We start from the raw sequence: 19,034 nt of genomic DNA, 5'->3' as shown, positions 1-19,034 counted from the left end.
ATCCAGTAGCGGCTCGTGGCTATCATTCATAGGGGTGCTGTTTATTACATATTTTTTTTTAATTCCTTGATATTAACTGCATAAACGCGCTCTCGCTCTATCTCTCTCTCTCAAGCTGAGGAAGGCAGTAGAACTGCTACCGAAAGCTACTATTTTCAATTTTACTCATTGACATTAATGTGGTTATCATTTTTTCCCATTTACTGCAACTCGCCACTGAATTCATTATTCTGCATCACATATTATCAGTACCGTCACTAATTTGATCATTATCACTAATAGTACATATTGATTAAGCTGACAAATTTCAAAAAGCACTTCCCTCAAACAGCTACACTGACACATTCACGTGCCGGCTGGCTATACCATCAGCCTGCTAGCAAAATTACAACTGCTGCGTATACAGCAGTTCAACATACTGTTTCAATTCATTTGCTTTTTAAATTTACAAAAACAAGAGAATGGTGATAATTTTTTTAAGGAATATTGATAATCTATACTTAATTTCTCATTTTCATAATTTTGTGCATATATATGAAATCGATAGGGGGTGCTGCAGTTCCACAGTGCATGCCTTCTGACGAACCGCCACTGATGATGGCTTTAACAGTAGAGTTTTGTAAGTACCTCCATAGCGTGTTACCAGACTATTTGCAACTGGGCCTCAAAGTTATCAGTCAGATGGATACAGTCCCTTCCAAGACAGATTTTCATTTAGGAATGTAACTTCGGTATGACCACCTACTATGGACAGCATCCTGAAAAACATCATCTGTTGTTTTCTTAGTCCCCAGCAGAGTTGTGGTTGGAACTCATTATGACTATGGCCACTCCAACTCAAATTGAATACTCACTGGTCAGGATCCAGGTATTCGAGGGACCAACCAGTCACGATTTCTTTATAGGTTCTGTCAGACTTCAGGTTTTATTGGTGAACATCTGAAATACCTAGCAACTTGGAATAAATTTCAAATTAGCAAAATGTATTCAGGTTCTTATTTTTTTAGTCCAATGATAGCTAGCTTCGGTCAGGTTTTACTAAGCAGTAGATGAAGATTGAGTTGCTCATCATGGCATCTTCCCTGCCATATTGATTTCTAGGTACCTCACTAATATGAATTTTTTTTTTTTTTTTTTACAACCTCACAACTTCTAATGTACCTAAAAAAAGTTCCGGTTCTCCATACCATCTTAGATTAAGCCAGCCTTATGCCGGCACAGATTCTTGCTCCAGGGCAACCTGCAGCCAGTCCTCCTGGACGCCCTACCTTTATGTATGTCTCAGATGTTTCCATTTTCATCTTCTGAATACTTTCTCCATCACTGTTTCTCCTCCTGTTAAGTGGTCAGAAATAAATAGCTCTCAACTGCTGTGTTAGGGTTCTCTCAAATTCCTTTTTCTCCTTGGGATCTGCCTCTGGGCCTTTTTTATCTTCATAAGTAGTAACTATCCTTAATCCTGCCATTCATATGCCCAACTTTGGATTTTTTCGTTCAATTACAATCTACACAGATTTATTTCCCACTTCCATCTTCAACTTTAATCCCTGCAGGGTGTACAACTATCAGCGGATCTGCAGGTATTAGTCAAAGTTTTTTTCAGTCCCCCTTTGGTCCCTAGCAGTAACCCCTTTCATCTTTTACTGTACCTCTGTTCATATTCTTTACTTTGATGTCCTGTTCCATCCTCATAATAAGTTCAAAGATATTCCCGCTTCTCCTCCCAAATTTTAAATCAACTGCATTCTAAGACTTCAACCTTAACTTGCAAGCTCAAGAAAAGCTCTCTACATCACCTTTACAATTTCTCTCTCCAGTCTCTGTAGGGTAGTAGTCATTTTCTGCCTTTTACTTCTTTCACAAAATTGGACCTCCTCCGCCATACCTCACTAACTTTAATTTTGCCTTGAACAGAATTGCACCTAGATTAAAAACAATGTCAAGAAACAAGACTTTATGGTCAAGTTTAAAACCTTTGCGATAATAATTTTTCTCTTTACCACCATGTCTTCGCATCACATCCCCAAAGCACTTTCTCTGTTCCAGTGTACTCATTTAGGTCTCTTGCCGCTAGTATATCCTCAGATCAATTTTTAATCCTATGCGAAACCATATAAGTGGGCTAACATAATGGAAAGAGCCAAGTTGTAACTGGAATTAAAAACCACGTTCATAAATTTGTATGCTAGATAGGTACTTCTGCTACAATAGGATAAATGAGAAATTTCTTTGGAATTTATTTTAAAATCTTAACATACAAAAAATTTTAAAATTAGCATACATTCAATCAGAACCTTACTTTTTCATTTTCTTTTTCTTTCTTTCTTTGTCTTTAGTTTCTCTCTTTTTCTTTGTTTCTTTTTCTTCAGAAACTTGAAGTGCTACAGCTGTTTTTTCATCCTTTGGACCTTCTACAGGTTTATCTTTCTGTTTCTCATCTTTATCAGCTTGCTTACTTCCCTTTTCTAATGGAGGCACAGAAAAACCAGGAATGACTGGTTCTACAAGCCTGCACACAACACGCTGATGTTGGACGTCTGAAGCATCAACACTTGCTTGAACTCTGAGTTCATCAAATGGACGAATGATGAGTTCTCCACACTGAACATACAGTTCCTGTAAAGAAAAATCAAAATTAATGATTATTGATACGAAAGACAATGTACAAAAGATATCAGATTGCGCTATATGATGAATGAATAAAATATAATGACACACATTGCTTAAAATGTCTCAGAAGTAGAGGAGTCACAACATGCAACTTCCGAAACGAAGGCAATGAATTCAGTTTATAAATTAGTCAATTATATCAGTTACATTGCTCTGAGAAACTGATGGAATGATATTTTTAGAAATATTTCCTATGCTTTTCGATTATATTATGCAGATGGAGACAACTGCAAAACTCCCTTATTAACTCAACTTTACCATGTAGGAGGGTACTGTTAACAGTACGCTTTCATGGTGCACCATGGACAATGCTAATGGTTCTCGGTAGCATCCGTAGCTCCGGCTGCATTGCATATTACCTGTTACTTTTCATTTAAAATATCTTCTTTTATCTTTTCTCACCAGGCTTGCAACACTGATGAATGACATTTTTCTAGCCTAATTCACAGCACTGGGTTACTTTGTTCTCCATTTTTAGTTCTAAAAGTTAATCTGTGAAGTGACTTTTAAAACTTACTTTTATGTCCCAGCTTCAGATTTTGATGATCTAACCACTGATTAGTGAGTGAATATTAGCTAACTATGGAAATCTAGCACCTCTGGCACTCCTAAGACACCTAAGAGGGTCAGATTCAACTCTGCCAAGAGCAGGGTTTTGCTTGTAGACTTGGATGAGAAATCTCTAGAGCATCTGGTTATATAATGATTTTAAAGATGTATACTATTGCCCAACTCAACCTCCTCCTTTACTCACAGTAATCTTTGGAGATGGAGATTTGGCCAATACATAGTTCACCTTCTACAGAGGATGTTACTAGGATCTGCAATTTCATCCTTTTCCTTGGAAAAACTTCTGTCCTTTGCATTCACTACAGTCTTTTCCATTTGGCTAATATCATGGTGCTAGGCCGACAGTGGCTAAGGACCTCTCTGGCTTACTCTCAGTTGCAGACCTTTGCATGCTCTGGATCTTTAACCCTTTAGAATTTAGACCCTGATCTGATTGTTCCCTGGGGTACCATGGCTGCAATTTTCGGTACTTTGACAACCTTCAATCTGGCATCAAGATGCCTCACAACCTTGCAATTTTCTCCAGTAGCCATGGGCAGTTTCACAGAAATCACATGACCTAGGCAGTGAAAGATAAGTCTGTTGTACAAATTTGAAGTCTCAACTCTAGTGGTGGCCTACTTTTATAAGTTTTGATAGGCTTGGGGAGACACTAGAATGTCCTTCAAGGTTATCATCTCCCCATTCTATATGCCGGATCACCTCTGCTTAATTTGGCCTGTTACCTTAGAGTTGAAATCCATACCACTGTGACAAGATATATCGTCATCTTAACCTTGTCCCAATGGTCATGGGAGTATGAAGACTAATCATAGACTAAAGGCATCTCAGCAAGTTTCTTTGTCTGAGCACCAGAGCAATAAAAAAAAAAAAAAATCCTTTTTAAAAAAAAAAAAAAAAAAAAAAAAAAAAAAAAAATCCTTTGCTTTCTATTTCTAGCCCTGAGGAACACTTAATTCACGACAAAAAAAAAAAAAAAAAAAAAAAAAAAAAAAGTAAAAAAAAAAAAAAAAAAACAGGTAACCCAGTCCAGAAAATATAGTCTTCAAGGTCATATCAAAATTTAAATCACAAAATGTGTAAATCTAGAATTAAATTTAAAAACTAAGCTTCACACAAGTTATCAAGCAAACTACTATGAGATTCAGGGCCTCTGTAACACGGTTTTTCCGCAATAACTTTTTATCTATGCATTTCATAAATATAACACTTATTCAGAATACACATTATATCTACACATAATTTTTTACTGTATTCTGCATTATGTAGGTTGAACAAATTTGGTATATACTTATAATGTAAAAGTGACTTTTTTTGAAGACGGGCCAACTTACTCAGAGAAAAGGTTTCGAATGCACTCATTAATTCTCGATGGATGATTGGCTATACGTAACTAAGGCTAGACCTCTGGCAACAATGACAAAAATTTAAATACAAGCAAAGCAGTACACCTTTATGAACTCTGAAACCTCTCCACTGATAATTGTCATAATAAACAAACCAACAAAATATGTTAATAAATACAAAAACACTTTGTTTATTAACCTAGCTCCCAAAATAAGTGTCCTAAGAAATTACAGTCGACTTTGTATGTCACAATCAGATTGACGAAGATGTAGGGAATACATAGTTGGTAATTTTCAAAAACACAGTAGACAAGCTTGATTTGATAAATGCTATATCCAATGTCAAGCAATTTTTATTCATTGGCTATCTACCTATTTACTGAAAAAAAAAATAGCCAGTACCATATTTTGGCTTTAAACCTTCACCAATAATTATCGTCAGAATGATGACTTCATGAGGTTCCACCCACTTTGGCCTCATTATAATTCAGGATAACACTGAAGGCTATCATGGGCATTGTTGGATTAGAAAATTTAACTTCTGGCTATAAAAACTCATTTCTCGAGTAGTTGTAAGACGTGCTAAATGATCATATTACTACTGTTGCGGCACTACTGTAACAGTAGTATTACTACGCTAGCACAGATACCCCACCCACTTCTATGTATCAGTCCGCCATTCATAAAGTCTTTATATCCAACACAGTCGTACGGCCTAAAGAAGAAAAAAATTATATCGGATGATCCGTTGGTCTGCTGGAGATTTTAGCACATATAAGCTTGTATTTACTTTGGATAAAAATCTTATTTTAACAAAAATAGCTATTGAAAGACTGTTTACATACAATCTCTCTCTTTCTCTCTCTCTTGGTGGCATAGTGAATAGTTAATGGAAATGTTAAAAATCCTGAATGACATTACAAGTATTATAATCACGTTACGCTAAATACAAATCAGGCCATAAAAATTGGATTTAAATTAGAAACTAAATAATTACCTATTCAGGCTATAGTAAGTATGGCCACGGGCTTTCTCTTGACTTTACAAAGTTGCAAGTCGTAAGACAAATGCAGTTTTGCAACCACGGGGACAATTCCAAATCCTGTTAGCCATTCTTGACTGCTATGGGTTTCAGAGCCAATGGAACAAGGTGAATGAGTTTCTGTCTGGTGGATGGGTGGGGCAACATTTCGACAAACGGTGTTTACCTTGCTTACATAATTAATGTTTTTTGACTCTTGGCTCGTAATCATTGGCCATGGCGTCGGCTAGATAATTTTTACTCTATAAAAATAAACTATTGGGTTTAGGTTATTGATAATGCTGACAAAATTTTTGTGTGGTTGTAAAATATGCATATGGCAACTTTCAGCTACATCCGATGCTTTGATAAGGAGCAAAGTCCAAAAAACCGTGTTACAGAGGCCCTGAATCTCAGTAAATTCCTAATGACAAGTAGCTAATTCATTCAATAGAGAGATTAAGCTAAGTATATCTTAGTTTAACCAGACCACTGGCCTAATTAACAGCTCTCCTATGGCTGGCACGAAGGATCAGATATTTTTATGTGGCTAGGAACCAATTGGTTACCTAGCAAAGAGACTACAGCTTACTGTGGGATTGACCCACATTATATTGAGAAATCAATTTCTAATCACCACAAATACATTCCTCTGATTCCACGTTGGTAGAACAGGGAATCAAACTCATGACTACCAAATCAGTAGGCGAGCATGTTAACCACTCGTCCTATGAAGACCTCAATACGAGAGAACCATATGACATAACAAACACAAAAAATTATATTGTTGATACAATAAAGTTTTGTACATACTTACCCGGCAGATATATACTTAGCTATAGTCTCCGACGTTCCCGACAGAAATTCAAATTTCGCGGCACACGCTACAGGTAGGTCAGGTGATCTACCCTCCCGCCGCTGGGTGGCGGGACTAGGAACCATTCCTGTTTTCTAATCAGATTTTCTCTTCCACCTGTCTCCTGAGGGGAGGCTGGGCGGGCCATTAATCATATATATCTGCCGGGTAAGTATGTACAAAACTTTATTGTATCATAACAATATCATTTTTGTACATCCAACTTCCCTGGCAGATATATACTTAGCTGATTGGCACCCTTGGTGGAGGGTAAGAGACAGCTAAATAGTATAAATTAAAAACAGGAAACAACACAGTTGTAGGTCAAAGACCTTGGTTCTTACCTGATTGGGCAGAAGACTTCATGGATACTGTCTATGAGTCTGCTTTGCCTCAAGAGTTTCGGTGAGGTAGTGACCTATAGCCGAAAACTCTTCTGGATCTTGTCAATGGGGCTTCCCACTTACATGACAGAACCGTGTTAGGATCTTGGTCAATGGGGGCTAATCCACTTACATGACCAAACCTTTGTCTGCAGTACAATCAAGGAGCACAAAACCAATCCTGACCACCTGACCATTTCTAACCCGTGTTAGAACTACGATTGAAAGAGGTTCCCCAAACCTTCTTTCAAACAACAATAAAAAGACACCAAATTAAAATCCCTGTCTCAGGACCGAATCTGCAGATACGTAGGGCCCCAACGAGAAGCACTTATCGTAAGTTACTCTTATGTCTCTTAAGTAGTGAGATGCAAATACTGAGTTGCATCTCCAGTAAGTAGAGGCCAGAATGTCGTTCAGAGACATGTTTTTCTGAAACGCCAGAGATGTCGCAATGGCCCTTATTTCATGCGCTTTCACTCTCAGGTGTTTAAATTGTTCTTCATCGCATGACTCATGCGCTTCTGTAATGATGCTTCTCAAAAAGAATGCTAGAGCATTTTTAGAGATGGGTCTATTAGGGTCCCTGACAGAACACCAGAGACTGTCCAGGCTTCCCGTAAGTTTCTTTTTTCTATCTAGGTAAAAATTTAAGGGTCCTGACAGGGCACAGGGATCTCTCTGCCTCTCTTCCCACTAAGGGTGAGAGACCTTTTACTTCGAAACTTCTAGGCCATGGTTTCGAGGGATTCTCATTCTTTGCTAAGAATAATGGTTTAAAGGAGCAGATTGCCGAATCCACTTTAAACCCTACTCTCGCATCCAGCGCTTGCAACTCGCTGACTCTCTTAGCAGTTGCCAGAGCTTAAAGAAACAGACTTTCTCGTCAGATCCCTGAAGGACGCCTGTTGAGGAGGTTCGAACCTTTATGATACCAAGAATTTCAAGACTACATCCAGGTTCCAACTAGGAGGTCTAGAGGACTTTCTCTTGGTAGTTTCAAAAGATCTGATCAGGTCATGCAGATCTTTATCCTCCGCAATTCTCAGGTCTCTGTTCCTGAAAACTGCGGATAGCATACTATGATACCCCTTAATCGTAGACACAGCTAGGTTACATTCCTCTCTTAAAAAGAGAAGAAAGTCGGCAATCATGGTCACAGAGGTATTGGATGAGGATAGCTTTTTCGACCTACACCATCTCCTGAAGACTTCCCACTTTGATTGGTAAACTTGCAAGGTTGATGACCTGCGGGCTCTGGCAATCGTGCTAGCAGCTTTGTGCGAAAAGCCTCTTGCTCTGACGAATCTTTCGATAGTCTGAATGCAGTCAGGCAGAGAGCGGGGAGGTTTTTGTGAAACCTGTCGAAGTGGGGTTGTCTGAGCAGATCTCTCCTGAGTGGAAGATCTGGGGAAGTCCACCGTCCATTCCAGTACCTCTGTGAACCAATCCTGAGCGGGCCAAAACGGAGCGACCAGAATAAGTTTTGTTCCTGTTGAGGAGACAAACTTTCTCATCACTTCCCCTACGAGTTTGAGTGGGGGAAACGCGTAGGCGTCTACTCCTGCTCAGTCCAGAAGTAGAGCGTCTATTGCTATTGCCCTCGGATCCGAAATGGAAGAGCAAAAGTTGTCCAGTCTCTTGTTCCAATTCGTGGCAAACAGGTCTATGTGTGGTCTGCCCCAAAGGTTCCACTACATCTGGCAAACGTCTAGATGAAGAGTCCATTCTGTGGGTAGGACTTGATTCCTCCTGCTCAGTAGGTTCGCTCTTACGTTCTTCTACCCCTGAACGAATCTGGTAGGAAGCGTAATATTTCTTTCCTCTGCCCAAAGTAGCAGGATTCTTGCTGTCTCGTACAGGGAGAAGGAATGCGTCCCTCCCTGCTTCCTTATGTATGCTAGGGCCGTGGTGTTGTCCGAATTGATCTGGACCACCGAGCCTCTGACTTCTGGCTTGAAACTTTTCAGAGCTAAAAAGACTGCCAACAACTCCTTCTTGTTGATGTGCCAGTTCACCTGGTCCCCCTTCCAGGTGCCTGACACTTCTTTTGCCCCTAGTGTTCCTCCCCATCCCGACTCCGACGCGTCTGAGAACAACACTAGGCGTGGGTTCGGTTTTAAAAGAGACAAGCCTTTGTTTCTCCTGAGTGGGGAAAGCCACCAACTCAGATCCTTTTTCACCTCTGTTAGGATCGGGAAGGAGTCCGCAAGGTCTCCTGACCCTTGATCCCACATCTGTTTTAGATAAAATTGTAGGGGTCTCAAGTGAAGCCTTCCTAGAGAGAAGAATTGTTCCAGCGAGGAAAGTGTCCCCAGCAGACTCAGCCACTCCCTTGCAGAGCTTCGTTCACTCTCTAAGAAGGTCGTCACCTTCTCTATGCCCCGTTCAATTCTTTCCGGGGGTGGAGATGCTAGAAAACCCCAAGAATCCATCCGAATCCCCAGATATATGATGTTCTGGGTGGGGACCATCTGCGATTTCTTGTGGTTGATTATCAGTCCAAGGGACTGGGCCATTCGTAAAGTCAAATGCATGTCCTCCAGACATTGGGTCTCCGACTTGGCCCGAATAAGCCAGTCGTCCAGATAAAGAGATATTCTCACCCCTTCCAGATGCAACCATCTGGCTACATTTTTCATAAGCCCCGTGAATACTTCTGGAGCCGTCGACAGACTGAAGCACAAAGCCCTGAATTGAAAGATCCTTCCTTGTATCATAAATCTTAGGTACTTCCTGGAGGATTGATGTATCGGTACATGGAAGTACGCGTCCTGAAGGTCCAGGGAAACCATCCAATCTCCCGGACGGAGCGCAGAAAGAACCGAAGAGGTTGTCTCCATGGAGAACTTCTTCTCTACAAAGCGATTCAGAGTGCTTACGTCCAGAACCGGTCTCCACCCCCCCCCGAGGCTTTCGGCACGAGGAACAGGCGATTGTAGAATCCTTGGGAGTGGGGATCCTGGACTGGTTCTATGGCTCCCTTCTCCAGCATCTGATCTACCATCAGAAGAAGGGTTTGTCATATAGCGGGGTCTTTGTAATTGGCTGCAAGTTCCCTCGGGGTTGAAGTTAAGGGAGGTCTTTCCATGAAGGGGATGAGATATTCTTTTCTTAAGATCAAGAGGGACCAGTTGTCCGCTCCTCTCTGTGCCCAGGCTTCTGCGAACTCGAGAAGCCTGGCACCTACAGAAGTCTGGAAGACTTGAATTCTATTTAGCCCTCTTGAAGGGCCTGATAGAGGATCTACCACGCTTGTCCTGATATTTTCCTCTGGAAGGGGGTCTTTGTGAAGGGCCCCCTCGAAAGGGTGCTTGAGAAGGAAGTTTCTCCTTCCTGACGGAGGAAGCAGCTGGTCTAGCCTTCCTTGCAGACTGTGCCAACAGGTCTTGAGTAGCCTTTTCTGCCAGGGAGTGAGAGATATCCTTAACCAACTTGTTAGGGAACAACTGGTTAGACAGAGGGGCGTAGAGCAAGGACGCCCTCTGGACCTGAGAAACGGATCTGGTAAGGAAAGAGCTATAGACTGCTCTCTTCTTCAAAATACCAGCCCCGAAGAGAGAGGCCAACTCCCCCGATCCGTCCCTGACTGCCTTATCCATGCACGACAGAATGCTATTAAGTTCTTCAGGTCCCAAAAATTCTGGATCCAGAGTCTTCCTGGCCAGAGCCCCAAGGGACCAATCTAAAAAGTTAAATACTTCTAATACTCTGAAGAGTCCCTTGAGAAAGTGATCCAGTTCCGTCATTCCCCACGTTGTCTTGGCCGTCAGGAGGGAATGCCTTCTTGTGGAATCCACTAAGGTAGAGAAGTCTGCCTTGGCCGATAAGGGGAGTCCCAACCCCATTGGCTCTCCCGTCTCGTACCATATCCCTTGCCTGCCAGAGAGCTTGGAGGGAGGACAGGAAAAAAACTGTTTTGCCCGACTCTTCCTTAGACTTAAGCCAATTGCCCACAGATTGCAGTGCTTTCTTCATCGAAATGGTGGGTAGCATTTTGAGGAAGGAGGAGCTCTTCGAAGTCTTCGTGCTCGAGAAAAGAGACCGAGGAGAGGGAGGAGCAGCTGGGCTAAGAGCATCGCCGAACTCCTGTGCCAGCAGGGTTGCTAAGGTCTTGTAGTCGGAAAGAGCTGCGAGTCGCGGCTGCCGGAAGGAGAGCGCCTGGATGGCGCCGCGTGCGTGGCTGGCGCCGAGCGCCTGGTAAGTGATGAGAGCCTACTAGGGGAGGAGCGCCTGCGTGGAGAATCGCGCCTGCTGGAGGACGAGAGAGAGGCTGGCGCCTGGTGCCTGGCTGGCGTCGAGAGCTTGGCTGACGCTGCAGGCCTACTTGAAGCCAAGGGCTTACTAGGAGAGGACTGTCTGTGAGGAGAGCTTCCCTCCTGTGAAGATCGCTTGAGAGGAGGGGATAGCCTAACAGGTGTAGAGCGTCTGTCAGGCGAAAAGCGCCCATCAGGGTGAGAGCGTCTGACAGGGGAGAGGCGCTTGGAGCTTCTTGGTGAAGGGCTCCTGTCCCGAGATGCACTCCTCTTGCGAGAAGGGAGCCTAGACTTCTTAACCGGGAGCGCAACATCCTTTTTGCGGGGAGGGTCGCTAACTAGAGCGCCCATCAGCGACGAAAGTTGTTCCTGCAGGTTTACCAGGAATCGTTTGGTAGTCGTCTCCTGATCGTCCTCTGAAGGCGGCGAAAAAGGCTTACAAGAGGAAGGAAGAGCTGTACAAGGAGCAGGACTGACTGGGGCTCTCCTGGCTCTCTTCCTATCCACAGGGGACTCCTCTAGAAAGCGTTCCAGGCTGGAGTCCAACATACTGCTGGGAGCCTTCCAGGCTCTCTTCAAGGGACGAGAATCCTCAGCTGAACTCCATCCGCGTCGCGGAGAAGCCGAGTCCGAAGAGGAAAAGCACTTCTTAAGGATGCCTTTACTACGGCGATCCCTGGCAGTCTGGGACGAAACTACAGAACCTGCCGAAGGGACGCCTGATCGGTGGGGATTCTCCACAACCTCCTTACGGTTTTTGACATTCCTCCTCCACTGGGCCTGGGAGTTTGGAAGAGGTCTAGACCTGGGAGCGTTGAGGAGCTGATCAGACACCCCCTCCACTGCACTGGGAACACTGCACTCACTGATCACATCACTCTTACTTTGCAAAGCAAGCATGCAGCTCCATCCTGCGAAGAGCAGCTTTCATATTAGCCATCTCCAAAGACGAATCCGCAGGTTCGGTGAAGGGAGAAGGGGCTGAAACTGTAGGAGAGGATGCTAGAACTACGTTTGGGTCAGGAATTAATGTGCCCTCAACTGGCTCCTTAGAACGAGACTTACTAGCGCTTCTAGACGAAGCCTTCCTAATCCTCTCTTTCTCAAGCTTCCTCAAACAAGAAGAGAGAATTCCATCCTTTTCATTCAGGCCTTCACACTCAGTACAAGGATTATTAATAGTACATTCATTCCCCCAACACCTCATGCATACAGTGTGAGGGTCTACCGAACCTTTCGGTAGCCTCGCCTTACATCATTCCATCACACATACTCTATATACACTACCAGAGTCTTACATTATAAGAAAAATCCAAAAGCGTAATCCAAAAACAATCCACAATAGCATATGCCAAACCAATGATCCAATACTTAACCAAAATACTGTCCAGAAGATCAACGGCAAACGAAATAAGAAAATCAGGTCAGGAGGAACCAACAACAGTGTTGTTGGAACCGGCGACAGAGAAAATCTGATTAGAAAACAGGAATGGTTCTTAGTCCCGCCACCCAGCGGCGGGAGGGTAGATCACCTGACCTACCTGTAGCGTGTGCCGCGAAATTTGAATGTCTGTCGGGAACGTCGGAGACTATAGCTAAGTATATATCTGCCGGGGAAGTTGCATGTACAAAAACGTAAAATAAAAAAACATGTGTAACACTCGGTGAAACCCTTGGCCATAACTAACAGAAGATTACAGGCTTATACTATGACCATGACTCAGAATTTAGTTTGAAGAATGTCATGACAAACCTCATTTCACCTGTCAAACCTTCTCACAGCCCAAAGTTCAAAGGTTCACACTAATGAATTTTCTTTTCTCTAGTCATATTTCAAGTCAGTATAATGTTGCCTGATGTACCTTTTTCAAAAAATCCATCTTTGTGAATGCACATGACAATAAAAGCCAGCATTAAGATATGATGAATAACAGTTCCTACATAAAAATAGGACATAAATATTACAGAATGTATTAACAGCCCAAGATCATCCTAACATCATTTATTCCCTACATTCATGAAAAGTCCAATGTACAGAAAATAAAAACAAATTGCTCACCTTTTCGTTAAATTCAAATTCTGGTGCAGGCACCTCATCAACATCCATGGCTTCTTGTTTTGGTGCCTGCTTCTCCTCTTTCCTTTTGTGTCGGTTATCTAAATACAAAGTCAACTGCTGGCCAATTGTTGGTACTAAAACTTGGATAGCATTCTTATGTAGGAATAACACATAAGACATAAATTCTGACACTTTTCCCTTTAATGACGCCTGAAATTGCATATAAAAATAAACATAAGTTTTACATAAATTTGAAAGTTTAAAATCTGCACTTATTTAGCTAAATGGAAATGTAATCATGATGCAGCATTACACAACCATTTTCTGAAGCATTGCATTTGAATGTGATTTAAAGCTATTTTCACAAAAGTCTTGCAAGAAATATAATAAGCCTTACAATAGCTGTAATTTCTGATGAGCCTCTACCCGCATACTGAGCCATTTTATGCCGGTAATTGATGTGCTGGCTCAAATCAGACAATTTCTTAGGATCAAGAAGTTCTGGGTATGTACGTTCAGCTTCTATGATGACTGCTAATAGTCTGTGCACAATGATATCTGCATATCTGAAAATAATATATTTCTTATATTGTATATAAAAAGTGAAAATTTATATGATCACTAAAAGTATAAAACAAAAACTATATGACAGTTGACAAATTTTTCATACCTTTTACAAAATAGAAATCATCCATATAGCAGTAAATGCACAACTAAAGTTTTAGCCGAAAAAGTGTTACAAGTCAATGAACTAAGTAAGAAACTTATTACACTTCCAGTTATTTGATTTAGGTAAAACACTATTGTGCAGATCCGGTTACAGGTTAAAATCTACTATGAACATACAACTTTCATAACCACATATAACAATAATGGTACCTTAACAGTATATAATATAAATTTTATGATCTACCACCACTACTAAGTCTGTGGTAGAAACAAACCTATACAGTTTGAATATATGAAGAAAAATAAAATGACTATAAGTCTGCTTTACTTAGAATATTTATATTGTAAATGTAAACTTTTATGAAATATCAAAAGACTTTACCTTCTGATTGGTGATGTAAAGTGAGTGTATGTAGGTGTAGCTAGACCATAATGACTGTACTCTTCAGGTTCCAGAGTTCCTGAGCAGAAATACACAGCCTGCATCATGCACCTTGTTGTCATAATTCGCAGCATACTGTTGAAGAATGGGTTGTCCTCCCTTGTAGACTTATTCAAGCTGTTGGCTAAAGTTTTGTTGCTACTGACATCTAGTGTGATATTCTGGAAAAAAAGAAAGCTTGAAAAAAAGATTTAAAAAACAGCAGACTCTCTACCAAATTACTTTCCAAAAATTTTTAAATAAGTTGCCCAATTCATGGAAAAGGCTTCAAGTATAAATTAACAAACGTTCATCTCAAACACTGGAAATATATGAAGATACACATGAATTTGTTACCCCAGTTTTTAAATTCAACTTTCCTAAGTTCTATACAAAGTTACCCCTAATTTATTTCTTCATGAAAATATGAAAGGATTAACTTTTCAATCCTTAAATAACATTTCATCCTTATAAATAAAAATATAAATGTTCGTTTGTTCAAAATCTTAAATCTCCGAATGTTCTTCACCGATTGCTTTGAAATTTTGACAAAACATTGCATTCGAATACGTGGGTGTTTTTATAATGGGGTTTCATCGTACCTCTCACCTCTGAAGAGGGTAGGGGTGAGAAGGAATTCCCTGAAACAGAGCTGGTTCTGCCTGTGAAACGGGGCTGGTTATGCCCGTAAACTTAGTTACTTTACAAATTTATCATACATAATTTCTGTATACACATGACTTTTCATTTGGAAAAGAATACTATAGGGTAAACATCACTGACATCAAAGCGGGTGGACTTTGAGAAGGGGGTTGACAGAGAGAGAATGAGAGGGAGAGGAAGTGAGAGAGTAGATGGAGTGTTAGGGAGATGAAAGAGGAAAAAAAAAACCAGGAGAGAGAGAGAGACTAGAGGGGGTGTTACGTAGGAGAAAGATGGAAAAAGTGAGTGAGAGAGACAGACAGACAGAGGAACGGTTGTTTGAGGGAGAGAGAGAGAGAGAGAGAGAGAGAGAGAGAGAGAGAGAGAGAGAGAGAGAGAGAGAGAGAGAGAGAGAGAGAGAGAGAGAGTTTGTATTAGTGAGAAGAAAGAGGGAAAGAGACAGTGATGGTTGGAGAGAGAGAGAGAGATAGGAGCTTTCTCTTTTCTTTCTTTTCCATTTAACCAGACTGAACCACAGCAACGATCTGAAAGTTCTTCACCAATTGCTTTAAAATTTTGACAAAACATTGCATTTGAATACATGGGTGTTTTTATAATGGGGTTTCATCCTACCTCACCCCCTCCAAAGGGGGTGGGGGTGGAAAAGGATTCCTTGAAACGGAGCTGGTTCTGCCCGTGAAATGGGGCTGGTTATACCCGTAGATTTAGTTACTTTATGAATTTATCATACATAATTTCTGTAGACATATGACTTATCATTTGTAAAAGAATACAGGCAGCCCGCAGTTACCGTCGTCATCGGTTAGCAGCATTTCAGTTTTACAGTGATTGTTTAACATATTCATCACTGGGTTTTACATTCTGTAGGGTTTATGGCGCCGCTGTCTGGTTATCAGTTTCTTAGGCTAGGTGCTGAGGCCACCTCATAAAATGCAAACATACTGAATATGCATCTTTTCCTCTACTCTTTTAAAAAGTTATCCTTTACTTCGCTTTATCTAGTAATACTGTATGAAGTCTTGTATTACTATTTGTGTAATAAAATACAAACAAACCAATCATGTTTTGGTTTGAAAAAATCAGCTGAGGGCGGAGGTAACATTATTTTGCCATATTTAACTCAATTCAGAGCAATTTTCTTGCTTCTATCTAGCATAGTCAATTAATCTTTAGAAAAAATTCATATGTGACAAGGTTATTTTTCTTTATATGAAGAGTTTTTTAAGTTGAAAATTTATGTAAATCAATGAACTAGACTTGGTTATTTTTTCGTTAAAAGATGGTGCTGTTGTCTGGTTATTGGTACATATTTTGGTACTTGCCGAAGCACCAAGAGACCCTCCTAAAATACAAACATAACGAATATGCATCTATTCCTTGGCTCTTTTAAAAAGTTATGCTTTACTTCACTGTATCCAATAATAGTGTATGTAGTCTCATATTACTATGTATAGTAGTATTATAAAATACAAACAATGCAATCCACGTTTTGCTTTGGAAAAATCAACTGAGGGCAGAGTGAGGGTTATTTTGCCCTACTTAACTTGATTTTCTTGCTTCTATTTAGTGTAAACAGGCTATTTTTTGTTATATGAAGTGCTTTTAAGTTGAAATATGACTGAAATATGTACGTCTTATGAACTCAATTGTTATTTTTTTCGTTAATATATGGTGTCGGGAGCATGTTATTTTGTGTAAAAAACTGATTACGTTTGTTATTTTCATCCTACATCATAATAATATGAGATTTACGTATTTATCTGTTAGCGGCATGAAAACAACAGTAAAATGTGTTCTTTCATGGCAAGTATATTTTATTAAAATACATTTTCTTCACTGTTATTTGCGGTCGAGTTTCATCATGTTACTGATGCACAATAATTTATAGTATTAGCAGTGTGAACATTGTTTTTTCAGCTTTAGCTAAAAATGTAGCTTAAATTTAGCAGTACGTACTCTATACTATATTTCCATACCGGTATTTTCTCCATAGCGAATAAATGTATAACATAAAAATGTATCGGTCCTATTCTACTTAATTAACGTCATTTGTAACAGAACTACCATACGATAGCTGAAATGCAAGCAAAGCGTTGTTATCAGATTCGGTTAGGTTGTTGTAGCAAAACAACTGTTAGCGTTCAGTTGGTTATGGATGCAGCATTTCAGCAACGATTATAACAGTACTAACAATACTTGTATCATTCTTACTTGCTTTTTTAGCTGATTCAACTAGAAGAAATGATAAATAAAGAGATGGAGGAAACATTAGCAGTCTGAAAAAGGAGACCTACCTCTCTCTCTCTCTCTCTTTCTCTCTACCAGGCAGACAATTGTAAATGATTAGGCAAATGAAATTCCATGTTTTCATTCAAGTTATTACATATTAGGGCAAAATATCCGGCCGTGACACTGTCTGAGCTCTAAGGCATAGTCAACAAGTCTAGGGCACCGTAAGGGGGATTGTGACGCCCATAGACTTTTGAATTTCACTTAGAGGCAAATTTTGCTTAGTGTTGTGCCCCCAGGAACGGAACCCCTGCCGTTAACCAGGGCTGCCTGTACTATAAGGTAAACATCGATGACATCAAAGCGGGTGGAGTTTGAGACGGGGGTTGACAAGAGAGAGAATGAGAAGGAGAGGAAGTGATAGAGTAGCTAGGGTGTTAGGGAGAAAAGAGGAAAAAAGACAGAGAGAGAGAGAGAGAGAGAGAGAGAGAAGAGCAGGTGTTTGGGAGGAGAGAGTTGGTATTAGTGAGAAGGAAGAAAGAGGGAAAGAGACAGTGATTGTTGGAGAGAGAAAGAGAAAGTAAGAGAAAGTAGCGAGAGGGAGAGGAAGAGACCTTGCCTTACACTTGACCTTACATCTTGTTCGGGTTGCCCCAGGTCCCTCAGTGTGAGGCACCTCTAATGTCTACCAGAGAATTGCTAATGCATCTTCCGGTATATTTTGCATCTTCCAATCTTGGATGGTCTAGAATGCAGCTTAGATATATGTCAAGCTTATTCTTAAACACATCTATGCTCACTCCTGATATATTCCTCAGAGGAGCTGGCAACGCATTGAATAGATGCTGCATTGTCGATGCTGGCGTGTAGTGGATTAATGTCCTGTGTGCTTTCCTTAGTTTTCCTGGTATAGTTTTGGGCACTATTAATCTACCTCTGCTTGCTCTTTCTGATATTTTTAGCTCCTTCCGGCAATTCCTTCTATCTGTTTCCATGCCTGTATCATCGTGTAGCATTCTCTTCTCCTTCCTAGATTATATGAATTTAAAAATTGTAGTCTTTCCCAGTAGTCAAGCTCCTTAACTTCTTCTATTCTAGCTAAAGGACCTTTGTACACTCCCTATTTGTGCAATATCCTTTGGGTAATGTGGATACCATATCATATTGCAATATTCAAGTGGACTACGTACATACGTTTTATAAAGTATAATCATGTGTTCAGCTTTTCTTGTTTTGAAGTGTGCAAATAGCTTTCCTTCTTTATCTTCGTAATTTATTGATTCAAATTTATCAGAGTTAAATACCATCCTATTTACCTCTGCCCATTCATATACTTTGTTAAGGTCTCTTTGTAGCAAGTTCCTATCTTCATCACAAGTAATTTCTCTACTTATTCTTGTGTCATCGGCAAAACTACTCACTACCGAGTCCTTTACATAACTGTCTATGTCTGCAATCATAATAACAAACAGCAATGCAGCTAACACCGTACCTTGTGGCACACCGGATATTACCTTAGCTACCTCCGATTTCTCATCATTTGCAATATCTATCTGTTTTCTGTTGTGTAAAAATTCTTCTATCCATCTTCCTACTTTGTCCACTATATTATGTTTTCTGATTTTCTTCGCTAGAATTGATAATGAAGATGATGATACAGAAATGAGGGATGAAAATAGTGAATATCTATCAGACATAGATACTAATGAAGCCAATATTGGTGCAGGCTATTAATGAAATTAAAAATGGATAAGCAGCTGGACCAGATGGTGTCCCTGCCATTTTGTTAAAGAAAGTAGTTCATTCTATTGCAAAGCCACTTGCAATATTCTGTAATAATACTTGAGCGATTTTTCTTCGTCTGTATGTTAGCGAGATGTTTTCCTTGTCT

At 40.5% G+C, this 19,034-nt stretch overlaps 1 protein-coding gene across 1 annotated transcript in view; it reads right to left on the bottom strand.

Moving 5' to 3' along the window:
- Positions 1 to 2,222: 2,222 nt before the first annotated feature.
- Positions 2,223 to 19,034, bottom strand: part of LOC135200288 (exosome complex exonuclease RRP44-like) — a gene marked incomplete in the record, with an annotated part of 161,420 nt that continues 144,608 nt past the window's right edge. The window contains 4 exon segments of the mRNA XM_064228787.1: positions 2,223 to 2,616; positions 13,162 to 13,371; positions 13,559 to 13,727; positions 14,213 to 14,433. Of these exon segments, the coding sequence (XP_064084857.1) occupies positions 2,296 to 2,616; positions 13,162 to 13,371; positions 13,559 to 13,727; positions 14,213 to 14,433 (921 nt within the window).

The sequence above is a fragment of the Macrobrachium nipponense genome, chromosome 26 (assembly GCF_015104395.2).
Source record: "Macrobrachium nipponense isolate FS-2020 chromosome 26, ASM1510439v2, whole genome shotgun sequence".
In the NCBI taxonomy this organism is placed as follows: domain Eukaryota; kingdom Metazoa; phylum Arthropoda; class Malacostraca; order Decapoda; family Palaemonidae; genus Macrobrachium; species Macrobrachium nipponense.
The sequence above is the reverse complement of the archived record's forward strand: the minus strand, read 5'-3'. Positions and strand labels throughout refer to the sequence as shown.